At 40.3% G+C, this 26,471-nt stretch overlaps 1 protein-coding gene and 1 non-coding gene across 7 annotated transcripts in view; one reads left to right on the forward strand and one right to left on the reverse strand.

The window, feature by feature from the left end:
- The window catches only part of POU6F2 (POU class 6 homeobox 2), a 476,985-nt gene that overhangs the window by 110,438 nt on the left and 340,076 nt on the right, over window positions 1-26,471 (reverse strand). For all 6 annotated transcript variants that reach the window (XM_074379792.1, XM_074379795.1, XM_010341328.3 and 3 more), the window contains one exon: window positions 13,277-13,644. In XM_074379792.1, coding sequence (XP_074235893.1) covers window positions 13,277-13,644 — 368 coding nt within the window. The remainder of the gene's footprint in view (window positions 1-13,276; window positions 13,645-26,471) is intronic.
- On the forward strand, window positions 23,072-23,203 carry LOC120360940 (small nucleolar RNA SNORA20). Its single transcript, XR_005577322.1, has one exon. It is a non-coding gene; the product is annotated as a small nucleolar RNA SNORA20 (small nucleolar RNA).

Here is a 26,471-nt window from a genome sequence, read left to right on the forward strand (position 1 = left end):
TATAGGGCAGTGTTTATCTAAATATTAGAATGCCTGGACCATATCTATGTTGGAACAATCAGATCTCACAGCCTAGGTTTCTTCTTCTTCTCTTGTGACACTTTAGATTATTTCAATCCGTGTCCTAGTTGCAGAACCATGTTGGCACGGAGATTTTTCTAAAGGTTTTTTTCTCATTGCTCAGAGCTAAAGGTTTTGTCCTCTGACCTTCTGATTCCCGCTCTGCATCTAATCAATGTCAGGTCACCACACGTAAAACTAAAAGGAGGTTAAATGGAAAAAACAAAAGCACAAAGCCAAACAAGCTCAGGGCCCCAAGCCCACCGGGCCGAGATTAAAAAGCTCACCATTTTGAAATAGTACAATAGCACAGTCTCTTGGAAAAGAGAATATTTCTTGTTTACCCTCCTTGTCCCCCCCACCTCCCATTTGTTTGGTGCCTGATTTGTTTCCAGTTGCAGCAGGGAGGTCAGAGCAAGCCAGGAAAATGAATGGAATCAGCCTCCTGCCGGCCCGCCTGCAGCGGGCGGGTGTTACGGATCAGCGTAAAGCCAGCTTCCTTTCCCGGGCCTGGGCCGATGTAACTCACTGGAGTGGCAAATTACATCAGACCTACAGCTGTAACCCGACATTATGATTAATTTGATCAGTAATTTCTCCTGTTTTTCATTTTAATCGGTGTGACTATTCTGCTGTGGCAGGTCTTTCAGATCTAATTAAGATAAATTTCCGAGTAAAAGACTTGGCAGACTTTCCGAGTCAAATCCAGGCATCAAGTGTGAAGACCTGCAGCCCTAGTCCATCACCTTCGGGGAGGGCCGGGCCCCCCGCTCCGCAATCAGCCATTCACACTTAAGCAAATTCATAATCTCCAGCACTGCTTAGTCATTCTCTCAAAACGTCCCAGGCAGGAAAGGAAAGGAAGAAAAGCCCCAGACAATGTCACGTTTCCCCATTCCACTGATTGGCCCAAACGACATGGATCACCCCATAAGGGGACGCTTTACAGAATCCCTTAGATGATTTGGAATAAATTTTAAAAGCACTTAAAATAAATCCATGCATATGAATGTATTAAGCAAACCCAAGTATGTATACACACAAATATTGAAAACACATGCACATGACTATGAGGATATGTAGTCCACATATACATACAGTCTAACACTTTAGTGCAAGGAGACAGCTGTACACATATTGGGTGGGGATTGGCAGGGCATAAGAATGTATTTTCCCAATTTGTTTTCAACCCATGCATTCCTGTATGCATCCTTAGGCTGATACTGGTACAAGTTCTGGTAGGTTTCTGTTCTTTGAAGATGAAAATATGAATGAGATTTCTTCCCGAAGCCCATCAGCAGGACCTGCCTGTCCCATCTGGGGCAGGGAGACATTGGGGAAGTGTCCAGCTGTGCCTGGGTTCCTGGGTCCACCTGCCTCCCTACAGGAAATGCAAAGTCAGGCCAAGACCTTCAAAAGGGTGGGTGTTTTTGAAGACTCATCTTCCATTTTGTCAAGAAAACATGTTTTCCTATTCCATGTTCTCACTTACAGGTGGGAGGTACATCCTGGGGACACAGGGACATTAAAGATGGGAATAAGAGATGCTAGGGACTTCCAAAGGAGGGAGGGAAAGAAGGGGCAGGGACTGCAAAATTTCCTTTTGTGGGTACCGTGTTCACTATCTGGGTGATGGAATCAATAGAAGCCCAAACCTCAGCATCTTGTGATACAGCTTTGTAACAAGCCTGCACATGTACCCCCTGCATCTAAAATAAAAATGGAAATTGAAAAAAAAAAAAAAGAAACTATTGTCTTGCAATGATGGCATCACTTCCAATTATTATAAATTCCCCATTCAAACAGGAGTGACTATTTCTGAAAAGAAACATGACTGGACTATGCTTACTATGAACGTCATTTTGTATGCAATCCTCCCGCACTCCTGCCCCCTTAAGACTTTAAGGCATTTCTCCAAACCACTACTACGAAATCTGAAATCAGGGAAGAAGAACCACATTATGACTCCGTGTATGGCCTTTACATTTTGAGGATTATTTTGTTACTGTTTTGCACCTATCTTGTGTTTTGCTCTCGAAAAAGGGTGTTGAAGTGATGGTAGTACGAGCCGCTGCCTCCCCTCACTGAGGCAGGCAGTCTCAAATGCACTGTACTGCATGAAAGACAGTGGGGAGACAGGTATGTGTAATCGTCACAGTTCTATAGCAGCATGATTTGGGGCCTACAAGTTAGCATGAGACCTTCTGACCTCTCACAGGGATTCCGTTAGCCATCACAGCTCTAATTTAGTTAGTGGCCGCAGACCACTTTAATTTCTGCATTGGTGTTTCAATTCTGTAGAAATGGTTTCAACAAAACTGGTACATTTACTAAAGAAAGAGAATGGACTTGTCCTCGACCTCAACCCCAGTCAGTAGAGTTACTGATGGATGAACAATGATCAATCAAGGTTTAGATCAGGGGCCATGAGAAAGACTCAAGCTACAAGAAGGATCAGAGAGGTGGGAAAATGAGAGTCTTTCCTCCAGCAGTGCTATCTACCTCCATGACTCCAGGAGTCAAGTAACTTAAATGACATCACTTTAGAAAGAGGAAAATCCCACCATGAAAAAAGACTAACAAGAGGCAGATTCACTTTTTCACTTAAGAGGCTCACTGGCAATGAAAATAACATGTAGGTTGTGCCTTGAAGATGCATAAAATGGCTTTAATGTGATCATTGCATGCAGGGAGCTTGGAAAACACCCCATCTTTGCTTTCTGTTTTTCATAAGTTTCTGCCTCAGGTTGGTCCCAAAGACCACTTGGCTTTAGCCTTAGATTGCTCAGATTTCTTCCATGGAGTGCAGACTATGGGAGGTGGTAACTGCTCTAAGGAATATTCCTTTTTTGAACCTTAGGCAGGAGTTCAAGATTTATATTTTATCTAATTAAAAAAAACCCAAAAACCCTAAGTTTCCAAGTCAATCAGATTCCAGAGAGCTTTCCTTGGAGGAAGTGAGAGAGTTTCTCTTAAGTCTTTTCCCCAAACCCCTAAATGTTGTTTTGTTCTCTTTAAATGCCACAGTCACAACATCATAATACAAGGACAGAGAATTCATGTGTGGAAAGAGCAGCTAGTCTCTGGGAAGATATGGAGTCCAGCTGAGAAAAAAAAGAAATCTCTAACTTTACTTCTTTTTTTATGGCAGTTAAATATCTCCTGGTGTAGAAAACTAAGTGGAGGTGCTGAGCTGAGCCCCGTCGAACTACGATTCAGACAAAATAGGCTGGAAGGGTTGCCTTGATCAGAGCCCAACTGGGCCTGTAGACACAGCTACTAGTTCTGAGCACAGACCTGACAGCATACAAATGCAGGACACCCCTTCACTACCATATTCATCAGTGGCTGTGAAGGCATCCCCACCGAGTGGCCAAGGACACAGAATTGCCCTATCCAGGAGACAGCCACTCCGAGGGGCACCTGAACCTTGGCCATGGGGGCTTCTGTCCTGCATGTCTCAACATGGTGCCTTTCTGTGCCTCAGCTCTGCACTCACAGGACTGGTGTTTTCAGCCAGAATGCCCAATTTAGTTCTGAGCAGTGGAAGATGAGAGAGAAAGAAAACACCAGTGACTCTGAGAGTCCATTTTTAAAAATAGGAAATAGAAAAAGAGCAGGATAGGAGCCTTGGAACTAAGACAATGCCCTATAGACATGGAGTTTTGACAGCCTGGTTCCCTAGACGACTTAGTCATGGCTTACCATACAGATTTCAGACTGATGTGACCTGTTGTTTGGAATCCAGACCCTCTTAAAATGCAGGGATGGAGAATGAGGGTCCCAGGGGTTGGGGGATTTCCTGACCATTGAAAATTCCTTAGCCAAAAGATGAGGAGGTGCAGGTAAGGAGGGGAGAGGGTGCACTGTCTCCCAGTTCTGTCGGTACCATGGGCCAGCAGGGGCATCCTGGCCATGATTCTCATACTCTGGCATGGGGAGGCAGGAGTCCAGTTGGGTGAGCAGGATGAACAACGGGCAGTAAAGAAATGGAAGGAAGAAAGGAGGACTATCTGAAAGAGAAGGTCTTTCAACTGCCAAGACTTCAGCTGCCATGAGAAGCAATCCAGCCAGGCATTTTATAAAGTGATTTTCCTCATTGCCAACTATCAAAACCATACCGTGTTTCAGCTTTCTAACTACCCATCTATCTATCTACCTTCCTACCCACCATGGAATCTGTTTTCAATAAAATTTCTTTGGATCAGTATTTTGTGGAAGAGAATTTGAGAAATGCTGACTTGGAAAACCCTGGCAGCCAATAAGGAAATAAGAATATATATTTCACTAACAACCAAAATGAACATTGCAGAGATGGTAAAATATAGAGACAAATTGAAATCAGACAGACTAGATCTGGAATCCCAATTCAGCCTTTGTTAGTGATGTTGAGAAATTTGCTTGAACTTTCTGAGACTCAGTTTCTTTGGGTTGGGATGAAGGCGATTTTAGCCTTTTCTGGGTTGTGGTGAGGAGAGAAAGAGAGATCAAAGAATTTAGTAAAAGATACGTAAGTAAAGGATCACGGTTATTCCAGTTAGAACTGTGAACTCATGGGGCCAATGCATAAAATAAGTATATAAAAATTCCCTTCATAAATGTCAAAACACATGACAAATATTAGCCAAATAGAATCAGGAGTATTTCTTGAGTGTGCATATGTGATGTATGTTATGGTGTGGTACATATATCGTTCTTTCTATAGAATTTAAACCATGTTATTTGTGTTATTTCATAAGTAGAATGTGGAGATAGAAAGGGTTTAGAGATCATCTAATATAAACTTTTTATGTAATAAGTGATACAACTGAGTCCCAAAGAGATTAGGTAGCTTGCCCATGGCCACTAATTAGTGATTTAGTTAGCGGCTGAAGTGAGAGAATCAAGATTCTTTTTCTTTACTCAAATACTAAAAACACAACTTTGGGAATTTAGAAAGAAAAAATAATTCTTGGTTACTAATAATAATATTGATGCGCTGGGCACAGTGGCTCACACCTGTAATCCCAGCACGTTGGGAGGCTAAGGCAGGCAGATCACTTGAGCCCAGGTGTTTGAGACCAGTCTGGGCAACATGGCAAAACCCCATTTCTTCAAAAAATACAAAATTAGCCAGGTGTGGTGGCACATACCTGTAGTCCCAGATACTTGGGAGGCTGAGGTGGGAAGATGGCTTGAGCCTGGGATGTCAAGCCTGTAGTCAGCTGTGTTTGTGCCACTGTACTCCAGCCTGGCTGACAAAATGAGATTCTGTCTCAAATAATAACAGTAATAATAATAGTAATAATAATATTGATGGAAAAACTGAAGTTCTGTGAGTTTAAGTTGGAAGTCTCTAAGATTATGTGGTTAGGCAGCATTAGCATTACATGACAGCATGTCTACAGTCCTTTCTTTCTGCTCTAAACCCCTTGGTGCTCCACAGCTCTGAGAGGCCCTTTAGTGTAGGTTTTTTCTGTGCTATGTGTGCTCCCCACCCCCTTCCACAGAAATTCCTAGTACCTCTCTGACTCAGGATGATGCTATGAAACTGACATGCAATTATTAGCCTCATTCTAGCTACTGTGGGTTTTTGTGTAGTTTGCAGGGCATCCTTTTATTGTGTGCACATGAAATTTTATACTCCTGTGACGATTTGCTTTTTGTTCAACTTTGAGTTCATGTGTTTGTCTCATATTCCCCAAAAGGTTATAATAACTATAGTCAAGGATGGAAGAAAGGCAGGCAGGATACCAACAGTTTTTGAGTGCCAGATACTTATCAAGAACCACATTAGATGCTCTCACATAAGCCATTGCATTTAATCCCCACACCGACTCTGCAACCAGTGAGGAAACTGAGGCTCAGAAGGATATGCTGACTTGACTCAAATGTCCAGCAGGGCGAGCATTCAAACCCAGGTCCATCTGCTTCTAAAGACCACACTTTCTCTGAGGCACCATCTTGTCTGTTCTGCAAACTCTCCCCAGGACAATGCACAGCACAAGGGCTCAATAAATATTTACACATTGTGATAAAAGTGCTTTCTTTACAACCTGGAGAATATTCACTTGCAAGTCTATGCTTTGGAAGTTAATTTAAAAACCAGAGGAAAATTTACCCCAAACTTTTGGGAAATGAATTGAGGCTACAAGATGAGGAATAACTTGTGATCATAAAAGCACTAGCGTATTGTATTAAGTTCACATGAACACTGGCCAAGGGTTTCTCTTTCAGAGCAAAGTACCAGCCAGCACATTTTGGGCATCTTAAATTGTCAATGGATCCTGCATCTATGCACATGAAGGCAAAACCGTTTCAGAAGCATTCTGAGCTAGACTTTGGGATTAGTTTATCAACCGCCATTCAACAGTGAAGGAACTGGACAGTGTATGTGGCTGTAGGCTCTTTGCTGAGCTCACTGCAGACAGACCATGGATCTACCTACCCCCACTGTCAGGATCAGAGTGGTTTTGTTTTCTTTGAGAAGTGATCACTTGCCATGTTCAAATGCTGCAGGAATCTTCCCACCCTCCTTTGAGTCTGGCACCTTCATCATCTATCGCTACTTGACATGAGTTTCCATAGCCAGTGGTGTGAACACGCTTCCTGCTTTGTTAAACCCCTTTCTACATGATTTGACTAATCTATGGAGCAATACCCAGGAATGGTAAATCTAGACAATGACAAAGCAGCACTACAGTATGTAAGCAGATTCCTGGTAAACTAATTTTTCCCCTGCCACTCTCAAAGCAATATAAACTTTGTTGTTCCTCCTGGATCTCAAATGCTTGTAATAAATTCTTTGAAATGTCAGTAATGTTGAACTGAGGTTTTTTTTTTTTTTTTTAAGATTTTCTTTCTTTCATAAAGGGAAAAATTGTCCCTTGCAGAGTATATGGGTAAATATGTTTTGTTTATTTTATTCAGTACTTAATACAGTTGAGTAAAGGGATTCTCATTTCCCACCTGACCTCTCACTGAATGAGTGAATCATGAATGAAGCTCTCAATTTTCTGAGAGGTAGTATAAACAGAAATAAATTCATACTCTTTTATATCTTTAGGCTAATCAACATTTGCTTAACAAATTTATAGCATACAAAGCATTCTCATCAGCATGTTATATTTAATTTTCATGATAACTCTCTGAGCTTAGATTTTCTTTTCCATGCCTACCCCATGTGGACTCTTCCAGCTTTCCCAAGGTCCTCGGAACTTGGATTGCTCTGGGAGAATGTTGTCTACATAATGATACTTCTATTATTTTCACTAAACTTACTTAATTTCGTAAAATCATAAATTAGTTCAGCGAAAAATGTCAGCCAAAAGAGTTGATTGTCATAACATTTCAATTCAATCAAAAATGATTGCTTTACTAGATCTGTGCAATGGTGGATGGATTTCTAGCCCCTTCCTTGCCCCAATTTGTTATTCAACATGCATTTGTTTTTCTACTGTGCAAAATTTGGGGCAATGTTCAAGTTCAACTGGAAAGTGAGATCAAAGACCTGGCCGAAATTTACAATGGACAGAATGTCACTGACTTTGGAGGATGCTTGCTAACTAAATCATCTACACAGCCACTGGCAAAGCTGAGAGGGATGAGGGTGAGAGGAATGACTCACTCATTTCAGGCATTGAATTTAAAGGTGTGTCCAGAAACATAGCAATCAAGATGAATAAGACGTTAATACAATATTTTGAAAATAAAAATGAGTGTCAGAGATTCATGATCAACCAAATATCCCTATGACTGAGTTTTTTCTTTTGCCTCTGACTCCAGTATGGCTCAATATAGTGAACAATCCTGCTTTTAAACATTTAAATGTGTTTTTTTTTCATAGATTTTTGGCATTCATTTTGATTTTTGAAAATATTTCATTCAAACATTATCTGACTTTTTGAGTACACCCTTAAATTCTGCATCTGAGATGAGTGCTTCCAAGCCTCACCATTGTCTCAGTCCTGGCTAGGAGAACTCTGCATAGTGATTTAGCCCCGTGTAAGTGCAGAGATGTCTGAGTTCTATATTTAAAGTGGCCACACAAAGGAGTTACATGAATATACCCACATAGTCACCCAATTCTACCCAGTTTTAGGCATTTGTAACATAAAACTCCAATGGAACTGAAGGAGTTCTATAAAGCATTTAATTTTACCTCCTCCCTTTTATAGATGAAAAAACATAGTCCCACAGAGCCTTGAGAAATAGTGTGGTAAACTGATTAAGGCTAATTGCTGGGAGAAGGGGATTTGGCCTAGAACACTGGGTGATTTCTATAGGGCATTGCTTCGGAGAAATGGAAAGTCCTATAGGTCTAGCTCCTTCTCAAGGCTTTGGGCTCTTTATTTTAAAAGTGATAATGTACCACCCTTTAGCATCATATATACACTTTAAAACTTAGTACTAAGTTTGCCAGTGAGAAAATATCTCAAATGGGAAGACCAGAAGGCAATGCCCATGGCACAACGGAGATGGGATTCCGATGCAGTTTTACTCTGCTGTGCCTGAGTGGTAACTAGACCTTTCCATTAGCAAATGCACATGGTTGAGAATACATTTTACACTCTCAAGCAACTTCACCTCCAAGGAGGTGACGGTGTGCCTCATTCCTCATACAAACACAGATAGCTTTCACTCTCCAATTCCTACTGATCTCTCTCTCCCTCTATTATTTATTAAAATGTGCAACAGAACAAGAAAAGGAAAAGATTATCCTGCGTCCCATCCTGCCATGCAAGATGGTATGCAGGAGGCCAAGGTTAAATGCAGCATTTGGTTTCTTAAGCTTCTCTAATGTATAGGTGTGGAAAAGCAATCTGGGACCAGCGCTTATAGCAGTGACTCTCTGAGGATAAAAACTTGACTTTAATTTGGACTCTCTGGCTAAGATAAAATCTGCTTCTGCTACCATTATCCCACTTACGTTTGTCCTCCACCGTCTTTTCACTCTGCCACCCAGCTGAGTGGGAAGAAATTAACCTGACCTTGAAGGATACTCAGAGAATCTTCAGGACCATCGAGTTTTCAATAGCCAATAAAATTCCAGAGGCCTACTAACATTAAGATTTAGACTCATAGGCCTGAAAAAGACTTTAGACCACACAGATGAGAGAAATGAAGTCCAGAGAGCTAAAGTGACCTATCCAAATTTGTGAGTTAGTTACAGGCAGGGTCAGCACTAGAAGGGGACTCAAGCCCTTACCCTCTTTCACCTATACCATGCCTGAGCTCCAATCATGCCCAGCAAATCTCCAGACCACTCAAGAGGGAATATGTGCATAATAGGGGTTTTATAAGATGTCTGAAATGTTACCAGTGTAAATAAAAACTCCCAAGGAGTTTTCAAGAAAATTCTTCTCAAAGGTCATAGAAAGGAGGGTTTTATTTCACCATTCTTATGCTTACGGGGTCTCTCTCCAGATTAAAATTACATATTGAAATTGTTTTTTTCTACCTAGATCATGTCTTTTGCACCCAATGATTGCTTTCATTTATGTTTCTGATCTGCTTCTATCAAACACAGTCTATACTTTTAGTTTTAGATTCAGGCACAGCCTGTGGACCGTGGGTTTCAGCAAAAATAAGGAGGATGGACTGCTATCCATCCTGGAACCCAAGGACTAAATTCAGCTCACAGTGCATCTTGTTTGTCCCATATCCTGTTGTTATAAATTTGATTTTGAGTTTTGCAACCGAGATTACTTTACTTATTTACAGGGATTGCCAGGCCCTGAAGACCTCTGCCCTTGCATTTCCTGTTTAGAACTTCTCTCCTCAAGCTTTCTGGGCAAGAATGAAGCCATGGGTGGGTGAGTCTTGAGTCTCAATGGAGAATCTATAGACAGACCTGCAGGGGCCAGCTTCTAGAGTGTGCTTTAGACCACCAGACCGCCTATAATGCTGAGTGATCAAAATTAATAAACAAAGTGATTCCCCCTACCTGGGCTTCTCTGAAGGGATAGTACTTTAGACTCCTATCTGTCTTAAAACAACTTGGTTTTGTAAATGTAATCCATTTCATGGAATTGAATAACAGAGTGAAATAAAATTACATTGCAATTTTACAGGAAAGTCTGATAAGAGATATTTGGAGATTTTTTGTTTAGAGTGTTACTACCCACCAACCCTATTAATCTTTTTTTTTTTTTTTTTTGAGACACAGACTGTGTCACGCAGGCTGGAGTGCAGTGGCGCGATCTTGGCTCACTGCAACCTCCGCCTCCTGAGTTCAAGTGATTTCCTGCCTCTGCCTCCTGAGTAGCTGGGATTATAGGCATGCACCACCATGTCCGGCTAACTTGTATTTTTAGTAGAGATGGGGTTTCACCATGTTGGTCAGCCTGGTCTCGAACTCCCGACCTTGTGATCCACCTGCCTTTCCCAAAGTGCTGAGATTACAGGTGTGAGCCACCGTGCCTGGTCATTAATTTTTTTTTTTAATCTCAAGAAATGACCTCACCCAAATATACCACACAATCTACTTAAATTTATTTTTTTCTGAAGACAAGGCAGCATCGGCACAGTTTTAGAAATAATTGTTGTCCTCCAAAGTTTTGTTCTTAAAGCAAAAAACCTGATTGACTGGATTTCCCTGATAATCTACATTGCATAGTTCTAAACTAATATAGCTCTAGCAGATTTTTGATAATGTAAAAAGATAAAGCCCACATAAAAATAAAGAATTGTAAGATGAAATTTAGGCTGTCATATACGAATTTAGTTGATCTTTATTCCCTTAATAACTTCAAACAAAAACACTTTATAAAGATCATTACTTTTGAGAGTTAAATATCTTTGCAATTCCTTTTAAACAGTTTCGTTTTAAGAAGTTCAAACATTCTGTGTTCCACAAACTGAAAAAGCCTGCAGCTAGTGTAAAAATTTTTTTCAATCACAAAAATTCTCTATTTCCTTTATACATGCCTGTAGTAAAGGAAAAAAGTCCTTTTATGCCTACTGACACAGATTTATTCAAAATTAGTTCTGTATCTGCTCAGTAATGTTTTAAAAATTTGTACAAAGTCGCTCATTTGGCGGTCATCTGTTAGATCCACAGAAGTTAGAGTAATAGCTCCTCTATATTTAAATGTATGCTAAACATATTTATTAAGTTTATAAATTAAAACTTCACCAATGAAAAATTAGAATATTCTCTCAGCGTTACAAAGAAGGAAATGAGGCTCTGAGCCTTCAATTGTTGCAAAAACAAAACGAACAGCCCTGAGATTTCCATGAGAAACTGTTAGGAGAACTTTTGGAAATTCTCTTAAGTTTATTTCCATGAGGCTGAGTGGTCGCTTCATCTAAAGTCCCATCAACAGTCATTCAACAGGGCTAGAATGGTCAATAGAGATTTACAAAACTTTGACAGTGTTTAGGGAAGGCTGATGTCACAGAGCTCAAAACTTTCACCTAATAGGAAGGAATACTGGACTATATAGGACAACCGGGGACACAGCTAAGTAATTTCATTCCTCAAGGAAGGGCAATTTTTTTCTTTGGTAATTTTATGTATTTTGGATCCTGGAATAGAGAAATTAGATGGTATATAGGTACATCTAATATAAGTGTTCTTAAAAAGCATTACATTCATTTTTTTGAATAATAAGGTTGAATCCCAAATGGGACCAATATTAAAGTTGCTGTAATTATGCATTTTGTAAATTTGATGACACCTGCTCTCTCTGTGGCTATTAAGCAGACAATGAAGATGTTTTTGGCTCATGCTCATTTCAGTACTATGTCAAAGGTGTTATGTTGTCTCACCATTGTAAGATTTGTATAAATACATCTGGAAACTCCACTCATGAAAATGTTCAAATGGAAAGTAGTCCTGGCCCAAGTGCCTAGAAAAACATGACTCACCTCTCCCAAATGTGTTAATTTCTAGCAATGCTTTGGGCTCCACTGAGAATCCATACTGAAAGAGACAAGCTATGGGACAACAAACTAGGTTCTAAAATACCAAGTCTCTAATCCTCGCCTTTCTGTCCATGTACGAGCCTGTCTTTATTTTGTATACTTTTCTACTTGAGAGCCAAGGATACCATCACTATCGTCATCCTCTGGCTGGGGAGAGCTTGCCTGACTGAGGTTCATACCCACCACTATGGCAGGGGGATGAGATGGCATTTGAAACAGGTGCATAGGCTGCTCACTCTGTTGGACTTTGTCATAGTACTACAAATACGTGAAGTCATCTGAAATCTCACAGGGAAAATCGTCATTGTGCAAGTCAAAGAATGGATGGCTTGGCTGAGTTATTAATGTCTGGATCTGATATGTCATCATAACAGTCATTATGTTTTGAAGCTAATTTATTTTAAAGGCACCTAAGTTAAACATGGTTTTCTGAAGTTTAAAGTTATATATATATATGTGTGTATAAATATATATATGTGTATATATACATATATTTATACACACATATATATAAAACTTTATATAGTTTATATACATATATATGTATTAAATATACATATATATGTATATGTATTCCTGAATACACCTATCCATTCCTTCTCAATAGGTTACAGATGAGCTCTCACAATTAGCCTGAAATATCTATTTATGATGCCCTCAGCCTCACAGTAATAAAGTAAACCTATACGAGTTTTATTCTTTTATAAAGATGCATATTTGTTGAGGCTCTTGGCATGAATTTAGAGTACTTGTTAGTCTGTGGAGTAATGGTTGGAATCTGGGACATAAGACTGGGGCTAAATTTCTTTGCCCTCCTAACCCCAGAGAGTCTTTAGAAAAATAGAAACAAAAGAGCACAAAGTACTTAAGGTGAGACACTGTTGTATTCATAATATAGAGAAATAACCACCATGCCTCATGGACAGTGGATGCAGCTCTCCACGGGGCTACAAAACTGTGCTAGTAATAATTTTAATTGGATGCTATCTTTGCTGCCTTCAAAAAGTATCATAAAATGGAATTATTACAGGCTCCAAGTGCACTTATAGTGCTGGCCTCTTACAGAAGGAAACAGATAACATTTATCCTTTGGAGGGCAACAGAAATGGGCTTCTATTTGTTTCGTTTACATGCATCCCCAGTTACCTGCTAGTTGCTTCCTCTTCCCTATGTCTAAGAGATCAATTTGAATTAGACACTGCAGAACTGGATGCTAAGTTTTGCTGGCCCTCTGCCTTTGGGAATGGCACTACCCCATGGAAAGGTCTTTGGTGCTCCTGGGGGTGGACGGAGAGCAGGGAGAGCATACCTGTAGAGGATTAGGTGGTGTGAGCGGTGAAGGCAGGCCATGTCCTGGAGACTGACTGGGTTTCTGCGGGGGGCTGGAGCTCTGCTGGGTTGGAGATGGTTGGTTCTGGTTCTGGGGATGGGAGTGGGGTTGGTGCTGCTGGGCCTGAGGTGCCTGTTGCAGCTGAGATGTAGGAGCTGGTGGCTGCTGGGAGGCGGGTGGTGGCTGCTGGGGTGGGGTGGGCTGCGGCGGCTGCTGCTGCTGGGACTGCGAGGGTGCCTGCAGGGCTGGCTGTGGGTGCTGGTTGGTTGACGGGGGAGGCTGCTGCTGCTGCTGCTGCTGGAGCTGGAGCTGGAGCTGCTGGAGCTGGGAGTTCAGGGATGAGGTAGCTACAAGGAGAGAAAGTGAATACGGAGTGAGATAACATGACAAAGTGTTTTACTGGGTCTTGACAGCCTGTCCAGTGCAAGCAGAGAAGGGTCTCCTTTATAAAATTCTAATCCTCTTCCCCTGAAGCTCTTTGGTATTTAAGAGGTTTGTGAGGCACTGGGAGAAATAAGGTCACTTCTGGGGAAAGTTTAGAATTTTGGGAGGACCAGCATACAACACATCAGGCATTACTTTAAAAGGTGGTAAATAATGCAAGCCAAGGGTGTGTGCTAGGAATGGAGATGTGTTTAACTACTTTCTCTCTCTCTTCCTTTCCATAATGCTTAGGAAATATACTCATGCTTTCAAGATTTCATTTAGACTGTTGAAGTTCAACTAGTTTAATTCTTTTGGTAAGTGCTTGACTGGAGTTAAGTACAAAAAACCAAATTGTTTGCAATTGCCTTTTCATCCATCATCGGTATCATTAATGGTACCATTTTCACTTGCTACTTCAGATCTCCACCCATTTGCTTAGACGTCTTAGTGTCAAATTTCTATTTTTTTTTAAGTGCAAAAATAGTACATGCTTCTCCATTTTGCAGGGTCAAAAGCCTGAGTCTGAATTTTTGCCTGCTGATTAAAGGGAGAGAATCCCCAAACCGGAAGGCTGATAGCAGGTAACTGTGAACCAGGGTGGTGATTAAACATCAGCACTCAAGGACAGGACAGCATCTAAGGACTGTGGGGAAGAAATCATCTTTTAAGATCTTGTTGTGAGAAAGGTAGAGTTGGTGGGAGAAGCTGCCTTAGCACTGAGCATGCAAAATTTGTTCTCACATGCCCATGTAACACTGAACAATTTCTGCAGCAGGAAGCTGGTTCATTTGACCTAAGAATGATCTAGAGAAAATTATGATTAAAAACCAAATTCACTTTCTTCTTTGCCTAAATCTCAATCTAAAAGCTGTCTAACAAGCCCATGAACAAATAAGTATATAAGGATCAATACCAAACCCACAGCCCTTGGTTGTGATGTTTTTCTGCCTCACCTACTTAGAATTAGTCAACATTTCCAAAGGTAATAACTGCCATTTGCAACATCAAACTAGTCGCTATTTTTTTAAATGCTCATTAAAAAAAAAAAAAAAAATCAACTGCCTGTAATCTCAACACTTCGGGAGGCCAAGGCAGGCAGATCACCTGAGGTAAGGAGTTTAAGACTACACTGGCCAACATGGTGAACTTGTCTCTACTAAAAATACAAAAATTATCTGGGCATGGTGGCACACATCTGTAATCCCAGGTACTCGGGTGGCTGGGGCTGGAGAATCTCTTGAACCCGGGAGGCGAATGTTGCAGTGAGCTGAGATCACCCCACTGCACTCCAGCCTGGGTGACAGAGCAAGACTCTGTCTTAAAAAAAAAAAAAAAAAACAAAAAACAATCTTCTGGTTCTGGAAAGTGACTTATAATATACCTGCCTTCACACAACAAATAAGTTCTGAAAAATATGCATACATTGAACCATATATTGAGGGCACCTGAAGAATTTTCTCCAAAAAAAAAAAAAATCAGCCAGTGACAACTTTTGTGAAGTTAAGAACCGTTTTTAAAATTTATGGAATGCCACCTGGGCACTGATCACATGCCAAGTAATATGTTAAGATTTAAAAAGGAGACATCGTCCTTCATTCAAAGAGCTTGCAAACTATTTGGAGAAATAAGATTAACTCATAGGAAACAATCAGGTTTGGAGGTGCCCATTGCAGAATGCTGCTAATGGTAGATGCTTGAGACATATGTGTTAATTGACTGAACGATCAACAGTGTAAAACTGACCAAAAGGGCTGGGAGAGTCAGAAGAGATGGGCCTCTGTGGGCTACAGAGACCAAGGTAGCATTCCTGGCAGATGGGAGTGTGGACAAAGATGGATCAGGAGAGTGAGACGCAGGAAGAGAGGATGTTCCAGGCTGGAGAGACACCCAGATGACAGCATGGCTTGGTTGATGTTTCTGAGGGACAATGTGGAGAATGGATTGCCTGGAATTGAGGGTCTAGGGAGTTTTTAATGCCTTTAAACCCTAGAGAAGGTAGAGAGCCTATCTTATGAACATGGTGGGAAGACACATCCTCTCAATTAATCTTTGGTGTAAGTGAGATTTTTAAACATATAAATCAGGTTTGCTTGAAGGAAAGTGTAGCTATATTGGTGAAATGACAATGCGACGAACCCAAGGGGTATCAAATACCAATTCTGTGATCTCACATACCATGGAGGGCTTCCAAGATAGTCCAGTTGGAAGAGCAACTCCTTACTGGGCCATTGAACTGTTCTAGGTCTGTGCAAGCAATCCGGTGTGTGGCCTGCCTTGCATGTAAAGCCAGGGTGATCTGGGGCTTATGATAGGATCGCAGAGATAGAGATGGCATGAGGGAGGCCTGGAAAGTACCCCGGCATCATCCTGTTTATTGGACCTTTTAGAGAAAGGCCTGCTTTTCCCATTTCCCCCTTTCTCCTATCTCACATTTTATCAAAGATCTGGAAACTCCATTTGATTCTGACCTCCCCAGATCTTCTATAGTCTGGAGGATCCTGGGGCAGTGGGGGCCTGATCTCTCCTTCTGGTGGAGTTCCAGACTTCAGGGGCCTGATTGCGCCTGGCCTCCTGCCTGATTCAAATCAAGCCTATCCTGATGTCTTTCAGGTGGGGGAACATATGTCAATGCTTATTTCCATGGTTGACTTGAATACCATACTGTTTCATTTTGGTTAGAAAAGCATTTATCTAAATCAGCATTTAGAAACAGGAAAGTCTGGGAATATTGGCAGATAGATATTGGCAGACAAGTAGGTGCAGCAGACCCTAACCTACTAATGAGCCATGGTCTCGAATGTGTCTTCCTTCTTCTATGTCCGTAAGTTCACATTGCTTGAATATTTGTTTTCGTAACAGCAGCTTGACTGGAAAGGCATACACCTAAGCAAAACCCCTTAGAGTTACACAAACTAATTTGACATCTGCAAGCAAAAAATGACAGCAAATAAAATATGTTCAGGTTTGTACCAGATGCAAAGAAAAGCAGGAGGGGTATATATGAATGTAACTTGGGTCTAAAAAACACCAAAGCCACCTATACACTAATGTGAAAATGAGAGTTTAAAAATGTGAAAATATGGTGCTTCGAAATGGCTCATTGCATAAAGCATAGTGAAATATGGACATAGAGGAGTGAGCAAATATGATGAATAAAGTTAGGAAGGTTCAAGGATGTATTAATATTTGAACTACAAAGAAAGTTTGCAGATACAATGATGCTTGTTGGGGTAAAAGTCTGACCCTAAGCATGGAAGGTTAAAGACTTTATTTTCTTCCCTGGTATTTATGTCCTTTTATGATGGGTTCCTCTCTGTCTTGTTACTATACACAACATAGGTCAATGTTAAATGTAAAATTGACAGAAACAGCAGCTATGAAAGGAAAGGGGATGCACAGAAATACATTCTGAAAATTTAAAACTTAAAAATTTTGAAAAAGAAACACAAAACAAAATTTCATCATACTGAATTTCCTAGAGAGAAGGATGTTATGGCAAAGCCAGTGTCTTGAAACTTCCCCAAATAAATAATTTGATGTGACAAAGGAGTAGCAAAGAATCCTGCATTTCTCTATTTGTTCAGTTTCTATATATTAATGGTAAATTGGAAACAATTTCTCATTTTGAATCTTTGTTGAAAGTTCCCTCAGTAAACCCCTACCCATAAATAGAGCCACATCATCAGAGGTATCAGAATTATATCAAATGGGATTCACACAAGAAAAGTCAAAAGCACTTGAAAAGCAAGTATGTGGAAGATTCTGGAAAAATACAAATGTGTCCTATACTTAGCAAGGTACAGAAGGCAAAATGGTGCTCAAACGTTAAAGGAAGTAGGATTTCTGCAACATCTGAACTTACTTTATGCCAATATATATAACATCATACTATTATAATCACTCTGGTTGGCACCTCCATTTCAGCATTTACTTGGACTTCTCAGGCTCAGGCATATGTAGGCATGGCTGGCAAACTGGTGGATTGGGTGTAAGAGCCTATTAGGAAGGAGCACAGCCTTCACTCACTGCTGTTCACACACCTCTGGGTATGTCTGGGAGCTGGAGTAGCGTCATCTGGATATCTTCACAAAGGGCGGAAAACCCATGCTAAGGAGGAAGGCCCTTAGCAGCAGGGCTTGTCACTGAAAGTGATCAGAAATCCTGGAAAGAAGCCTTGTGGTAATGCTCATCCAAACCTACCCTCATCCCAGCCCCCTGGTGCAAGCCTGGTCCTAGGGAGAGAAGGAATACCAAAGAAAAACAAAAAGAGTAACCTTGAAAATACGAAGCTAAGCGAAAGAAGCCAAGCCTTGGCCACATTCCATTTATATGAAATGTCCAGAAGAAGCAAATCCATAGAGACAGAAGGCAGAGGAGTGGATGCCAGGGTCTGAGGATGGAAGGGATGGGGAGGAGCTGCCAATGATGTGAGTTTCCTTTTAAGGTGAAGAAATAGTTCTGAAACTAGACGGTGGAAATAGTTTGACAACATTGAGAATACACTTAGTGCCACTGAATCGTACACTAAGTTAATAGTTAAAATGGAAAATTTAATAAAGTGATAAATAGTTAAAATGGCATGCTATACGTTACATGTATCTTACTGTAAAAAAAAAAAAAAAAAAGCTGTTTCTCTTTGTTCACACACTGGGGACCAAGCTACATTGCCTCGGGAAGCCACAGGGCAAGAGCATAATTCTCCTCTGCTCTTCATGGCTTTTCGGTCCTGAGGGGTCAGGGCAGCTACCACCAAGGTTTGTCCTGGTGGAGCCACAGGAGAGCCTTGGGCAGGATGCCAGCACAGGGAGAAACACACTGTGCCCACTGGAGAGACAGGTTTGTCAGGGCAGAGAGCTGGGGTTACTATCAAAAGGAACTGTTGACTCATTTTTAAGTGCACACAAGACACCACACCAGTGGCTTCGAGAGATGCTGGGGAAGACATGGAAGCTGGACGCTGTGCAGGCAGAGAATAGCCAAGGAAATTTGGGTTAAAAGTAAGACAGTGCTTTATAGTTTGAAGATACCTTCACTTAATATGGGGAATTAGCTTTTCAAGATGACCGTATGGATAGATGATGTTATTGCCATGTTATACATACAGAACTCAGTCTCAGAAAAGTTAAGTGACCTTCCCAAGCTTACATAGCCAGTGAATATCCTGGATACTTCCTAAAGCCTCTTACCATGATAGAATTACTTGTATTGATGGAGTAACCAATTTTCTCCTAAGGGTTTGAGCGAAGATGACTGCTCACCTGCCGAAAGATGCCCTCCATGGCTGTGCTTGTGAGAAGAGGTGGCTCAGGTATCTCATTATTGAGCCTAAATGGAAGGGTCTTGCTCATTCATCTCTTGAGAAAGTGTACAGTTGTACCTCAGTCCTACTGCAGGCAAATCGTTTGTTTAAAACCTGCTGATGAGAAATGTAAATGTGCATTTTGAAGATAAAGGTGCTAATTTGAGTCACACAGCTGGGGGCAGTGTGGTGGTTGCAGGATGGGAGGTGAGAGGTATGAATGGAGGGGAGGTGGAGAAGGGCCATGGTACACGTCATTCATGCCACTAATTTGTGTTGATGGCAAGAAAATGCTTCCTCCATGTTTACACATAGGGAGGCAGCAGCACTGTGCTCAAGCTTGGTGCCAGTTTAAGGAAAGTAAGTAGGCAGTAGCTTACACAGAACTCTGTGACATGCTGTCTCTAGAGTATCCCTGTGGTGGCATCTAAGAGTTCTCCAGATGGATTTGTCCCTAACTGGGGGCAGCAATTCTCAGATTAGCCCCAGTTGCAATCACTGGGCCCATGGAAAAACCTGTGTTCCCTGATGCAGCCCTTGCCTCCCTAACTCTGCATTTACTGTGCACTTTTGCTTCCCACTAAGATCTCCAGAAGAAGAAAAAAAATGAATTTTGAGCAACCCAAAAGGAGGAATCTGAGTTAGTAAATGGAACATACACACATGTCCCTTAGGTAAGGCTATCTCAGGGAGCTGAACTGAGGATGCAAATCAGAAACCCTTTCTGGTGTCCTCAGTAAGGGCATCCCTAGCTGGCACCTGCAGACACAAGTTTGCAGTCAATGGGAAAAGGTAGATGGCTGGGGACTGGGAACTTTAAAAAAAGTGTAGAAGGTAAAAACTTGCTGGGAGGTCTGCTTTTATTATTATTATTTTTTAATCTTTCAAATTTTAGATTCAGGAAGTGCATATGCATGTCTGTTACATGAGTAGATTGTATATAATAGTGGTAATTTGGCTTCTAGCATACCCATTCCTCAAATATTGAACATTGTAAAAGAAAAGGAAGAGGCAACTGTCATCCACCTCCAATCCTCCCCCTTTTGGAGTCCTCAGTGTCTACTATTTCCATCTTTATGTTCATGTGTACCCAGAACTCCGCTTTTATTCTTGGCAACAATGCCAGAAACAAACAAAGTCAGTTCTGTCTCATAGATTATGATGTGTGACCATCTTGCATATGGTCAGTGTTATCGGCTTCAGAAGTATTGCTACACATGTCCTTAATCTGTCTTTTTGCTTCTTTTGCATTTAAGGTGGAGAACCAAGTGTCTCTTGAGATGTCAGGGAAAAATAAAGAGATAAACTCTTCCAATGAAAATATCCCTATATATTTCCTTGTATTGTCTCAGCCACCTAAGCTTCTTTCTTTATTATTTTTTTCCTTTCCTTTCCTTCTTTTTTTTTTTTTTTTTTGACAGAGTCTTGCTTCATCACCCAGGCTGGAGTGCAGTGGCATGATCTCGGCTCACTCACTGCAACTTCCACCTCTTGAGTTCAACTCTCAGCCTCCTGAGTAGCTGGGATTACAGGCATGCACTACCACACCTAGCTAATTTTTACATTTTTAGTAGGGACGGGGTTTCACCATATTGGTCAGGCTGGTCTCAAACTCCTGACCTTGTGATCCACCCTCCTCAGCCTCCCAAAGTGCTGGGATTACAAGCATGCTTAAGGACACGTACCCAGCCAGCTTCTTTCTTAGGTTGATGGTTTCTGCCAACTGTAGCACCCTATCTCAAATGGTGCTTATGCTAAATGAAATAAGTCAGACACGAAAAGACAAATACCACATGATCTCACTCATACATGGCATCTAAAAAAGAAAAGCCATAGAAACAGAGAATAGAACAGTGGTTACCAGAGACTGGGGAGGGGTCAGGGGAGGAGAAGCAAAGGTTGGTCAGTGGGTACAGACTTAAAATTAGATATGAGGAGTAAGTTGTGGTGTTCTGTTGCACAGTAGGGTGACTACGGGTAACAGTAAAGTAATGCACATTACAAAGTAGCTAGAAGAGAAGATGATAAATGCCTGAAGTAATGAATACAACATAGATAAGCATGGAAATATCAAATGGTAACCCATAAACATGTACAATTTCAATATGTCAGTTAAAATAAATAACTTAATTGGAAGTAAAATGTGGTGTGATTTTGAGCACTTGGTGGAGTATGAAAGGATGATGCACTTAGATATTTTCTTTGAGTGGCTCTAAAATCCACACTGAGCGGGACACCTGATCACTACAATGTTTTTGGCTCTGCAGGAAATAATAAGGTTGCCATATTAAAGCCAAGAGTTTTACTGGCTTGCGATTCTCAGGATAACCTATAAACAAAGCATGAAAGATTTCACGAGAACACAAAAGCTATCATCCTTGACTATGTGGAAGAGAAAGCTTGGTGGGAGGGAGGAGGAGGGAAAGGGAGGACTGAGGTGCTACCTGGAGAATGAAGAGATGGCTCTGTAGTTGACAGTACAAATAGAGACTTAAATATGCTACTTAAAGTTATAAAGTTAACTAAAAATAGTGCTATGTTTCTCTTAGAAGTAGAGAGAAAAAGAGAGTGAGAGATGTTGTAAGTGAAGTAAACCCTCATACTCCATAGCAGGAAATGAACAGATGATACATCAAGTTAATAAAAGATAAATTGGAAGTCTTTGGGAATATGGAGGTAAACTCATAAAGCCTAAAACCAGAAACGGTTAAAATTTATATATTTTATGAGGGTGGAGAGGAGGATGGCTGAGAATTTGGCATGTTTTCAGAAGCCTTCTGGATTGAATTAATTTTTAACCACATGCATGTATTACACTGGACATTTGTTCCTGATAGATTAAGAAATATTCCCTAGGACTATTCCACAGGATGCTAGTTCCCACGTATGTTTTGTGAAACTTTAAACAAAAATTAGTTTCAAAACTTTGGTTACATTTTATATGATAACAGCAAATTCTTCTTCTTTTTTTTTTTTGAGACGGAGTTTCGCTCTTGTTACCCAGGCTGGAGTGCAATGGCATGATCTCGGCTCACCGCAACCTCCGCCTCCTGGGTTCAGGCAATTCTCCTGCCTCAGCCTCCTGAGTAGCTGGGATTACAGGCACACCCCACCATGCCCAGCTAATTTTTTGTATTTTTAGTAGAGACGGGGTTTCACCATGTTGACCAGGATGATCTTGATCTCTCGACCTCGTGATCCACCCACCTCGGCCTCCCAAAGTGCTGGGATTACAGGCTTGAGCCACCGCGCCCGGCGATAACAGCAAATTCTTATGTGTCAGGCACTGTTTTAAGCATTTGATGTTAATCTCTTCATTGGTTTTCTCAACAACTTTATAAAGTAAGTCTCTTAAATTGGACTCTCTCAAATGCAGACCCTGAGCCAAGGATTTCAGTGCAAATGAGTTAAAGAAGGGCTCCCAGCAGAAACCAGGAGAGGAGCAAGGACAGCAGGATGGGGAGGGCAAGGAGCCAATCAAAGGTAGGATTTCACGGCAAGTCCCAGGCTCATCCTGATTCTAGGGAGCTCTGAAGCATAAATTACATCTTGGAGTTTATCCTGCCTCACAGAGTTCCTTTATTCCCTTGATTCCTCCCAACACCAGTGAGTCATTGATTCCAGCTGGGGACTGGGCATAAACTCCAAAACATTTTGACTTTCCATAAGGGGAAGTGACTTCAGTGCCTAAGAATCAAATAATTATAGGAATCAAAGTATATATTTTAAAATTATCATAAGAGGTGATTATACTATGTAACAGGCCACATTAAAGTACTCTTAAAGTAGAAATTGCCCTCAGAGAGGCAAACTACGAATTTCCATAGAGAAAATCTATAATGGGTTGGTGAAAGCACAATCATATGAGGTCTTCTTGGCTTGCTTTCTCTCATATAAACAGACATATAATAATAGCATGTTATTATATTTATTATATATTATACAATCATATATTTACAATATTATACATCATATAATTATATACTACTTGTTTACAAAGTTATATATAATATATACATTACACCAAGAAATATTAAAGACACAGATGGCTTCCCATTGATTTGCTGGTTGTAGTCTCACAGTGATATAAGCAATTATACATGTGGGATAAAATAATATTGGGCCACTGTAAATTGAGATGAAGTAACCATTTTCATCCCTTCTGCATGGACTAGACATTGTTTCTGTATAGAATATCTAAATATCCTGGAACTGGTGAAGGTTTTAACATACTGACAGAAACTAAGTGTCTATCAGATGAAGGTTAGTTATTACTGGAAGTACAGAAAGACAGCATTACAGAAGCCAATTCTGAGGTTGGAGTGGTGGTCAGTGGCCATGCCCTATCTAGTCCAGCTGGCAGGCATTCCCACTGTGTAGATGCGTGTGGCCACTGCATCTCTGAGTACACTGACATATCTAGTTCTGTATTTATACTCATCTTGCAACCTTCTGGCAAGATGAGAATTTTCATGGAATTGTCCTTTACAAGCGGAGAAGGTGCTGATCAAAGGGCAGTAATATTAGGACCCCTCGATAATTACATTTTTCTTTGCAAACTAAAATGAGCATTCTGGTTTTAAAATCTGTCTTCTTCAGCTTGAGTCAGCATTGTGATATTCTATTCCAGCCTAGGACACTAATTAAATTGAGTTTCTTGCCCTAGGCTGAGATCTAGACCCTATATGGGACCAAATTCATCTTTGGCTCCACTGATGATACCAACTTTGGCATGAACCTTCTTTTGAAAAGTCAACAGTAGACATTTGTTGCTGATAGATTAAGAAATATTCCCTAGGACTATTCCACAGGATGCTAGTTCCCACATATGTTCCCTGGAAAAAAAAGTGTTCAATGGCCAAAAAATTATTTGGGAGATATTGCATGTTTCATCCTATTTTTGGAAATCCAGTGAGCATTAGAATATTAATGGCTAGAATTTCAGCATTAAAGAAACCTGATTAATATTTTCTATCCAATACTGACCAAACTCATTTGACCTTGGAATGTCATTTTTTTTTTTTTAACACAAGCTAATCCATGCATGTATGGAACTAATATTATGAGGGGGGCCTACTTACAAATAACCTGAGGGTGTCACTGTCTGTTGTAGTCAGACATGACCATTTTATAAATGAAGAAATTTTTAGAATTATATATATATGTATATATATATATGATTTATGTATTTTATATCAGAATCTCTGGAGGACATGATGAACTATTTTCAATATAAAATAAACTTAATAAAGTTCTTTTTCTTTTTTAGAGTGGGGGAGGTCTCACTGTGTTGCTCAGCCTGACCTTGATCTCCTGGACTCAAGTGATCCTCTCAGAATAACTGAGACTACAGGCATGTACCACCACACCCAGCTTGCCTAATGAAATTCTTGTTTACCTCTAATAAGTTTGCATGTGTTAATCCATATGTCAAGCTTATCCAGTGTGATGAAACTGGTGAATTCACACCAAAGAGAAACTTTGAAGGTAATAAACATCTCTGACTGATAAAAAATATAAATGTGTTAAAATGTAAATCTGTGTTAAGTGGGTATATGCATGTGAATTTCTTGATAAATGCAGTTTCCATGAAGGCAAAGTATTTCAGGTAGTGTGGTAGGAAAGGAGAAATAAACACAAAAAACGGTCTTAAAGTGTGCAGAGGTGGGAAACTGGAGCTGGGAATCTTATGACCAACTAGGATAACTTGGGGCTTAGCTGAATTCTCCCCAGGTGCTGGGAAAGCATCACTGTTATAGATATTCAGCTGTAAGGAGCTTGGTATGGAAATTTCTGCTTCTCAAAAAAGCCTACAGCATGAGTTAAAGAAGAAAATGCAGTCCTATCAATACTAAACATTTTAATAAGATCTTCCTTAAGACAAAAAAAAATTAAATAACCCTCTCTGCCTTTTCCCATCAAATTTCTGTATTTTCCAGGTGTTAATATAATAGAAAATCAGAACTCCTAGGGTTTGAGTGGGCATTTTGAGTGAATTCTGGTGGATAGATTCTACATGTTCCTTGATTTTGCTTAATTGATATTTGGATAACCTGCAAGGAATCCATAGACTGTTTATGGAAACATTGATTCTTGATTGGAAATCTATTTTCTCAGCAGATGAGACCAAATTTATCCATCAGAGAATCTAGCTCTTGCACAAGAACTAGTAGTATTCGTTCCTTACAGAGTTTGGCAGAGGCTTGGTGAAGAACATGGCAGAAACAATGGGACTCTCCTTGGATATCAGTTCTCTGTGCTCTGCAAATTCTCCAATACATGGATAATCAAGTTGTTTTTCTGAGACGTCTGAGATTTGCTGTCTCTGCCGCACTCTCTTCTTGAAACCAAATGCATTTAAGGACAGAATATACATTTGGGTGAGAGATGAAGCAGCTTAAAAAAGTGCTCATGTCACATTCAATCCCGTTATTTTTCCTCTGTCAATGTGCAAAACACTTATTTACATCTTTGGTGACTTCTTAGAAGGCCAATCCACCTTGGAGGTTAAAAGGTTTAAAATTACAGTTAACATTTATTGAGCATGTGTTTTCCAGGGATATTTTTGCTTTCATAAAAATTATAGTAGAAGAGAACCCATAAGCCATATTCACTAAAAATGATGCTATGGGTATGGGGGGAAGGGAGAAATATGCTGAGTTTATATTCCTATTTTAATAAAATAATTCTTTAAATTTAGCAGACAAAGCAAGATGCACTGTGCATCAGTGTTTGCCTTTTCCTTCAAATGGAGATTTGTAGGAGAAAATATTACAGGCAATTCAATGGCTACTGTGCCTGGTTTAAACACAGCACTATGTTCACTCAAATTTCTTTTAGGCTATAGACACATGGGCCAGTGCTTATTTTCATGGTTGATTTAATCCATCCCCTGTGCCAGTGTGGGGATTATTCCCTACAGTTATTCTCCAGTGATCTGTCAGTTCAGATTAAAAAAAGTTAAGTGACAAAGATGTGGCGGCTGATTCCTTTAGAAGGCTGTGGAAGCTGGAGTACACAGCAAGAGATTTCTTTTTAAGAATCTGACTATGTTCTCTCTTTAATTTCCTCATATCTCCATGAATCTTTCTTATCTAGGCTGAACTTTAAACTTCCTAAACAGGCAATTCTATTTTGTTCCTATACAACAACTTCAGGGTTGCCAAAAAGGGTTTACAGATCTTAGTTCATTGGTTCTTGCTTAGTTTTTAAGAAGAGGTGATAGCATATATTTTCCCACTTTACAGATGAAATCTAAGACATGATTCTAGGACCACATGGATCCCAGTGTTGCTTGTGATACACAATAAGCAATAATTCTGTCTCAAGCGACATCTATTTTTACATTTTGAGATACAGGATTCAAAGTATACCTTTGCCAGATTTATGATTCTGTTCCAGATCTTTGAAAAGAAACCTGCAATAGAATGACTTTATTGTGTAGCAAAT

The sequence above is a fragment of the Saimiri boliviensis genome, chromosome 10 (genome assembly GCF_048565385.1).
Source record: "Saimiri boliviensis isolate mSaiBol1 chromosome 10, mSaiBol1.pri, whole genome shotgun sequence".
Lineage (NCBI taxonomy): Eukaryota > Metazoa > Chordata > Mammalia > Primates > Cebidae > Saimiri > Saimiri boliviensis.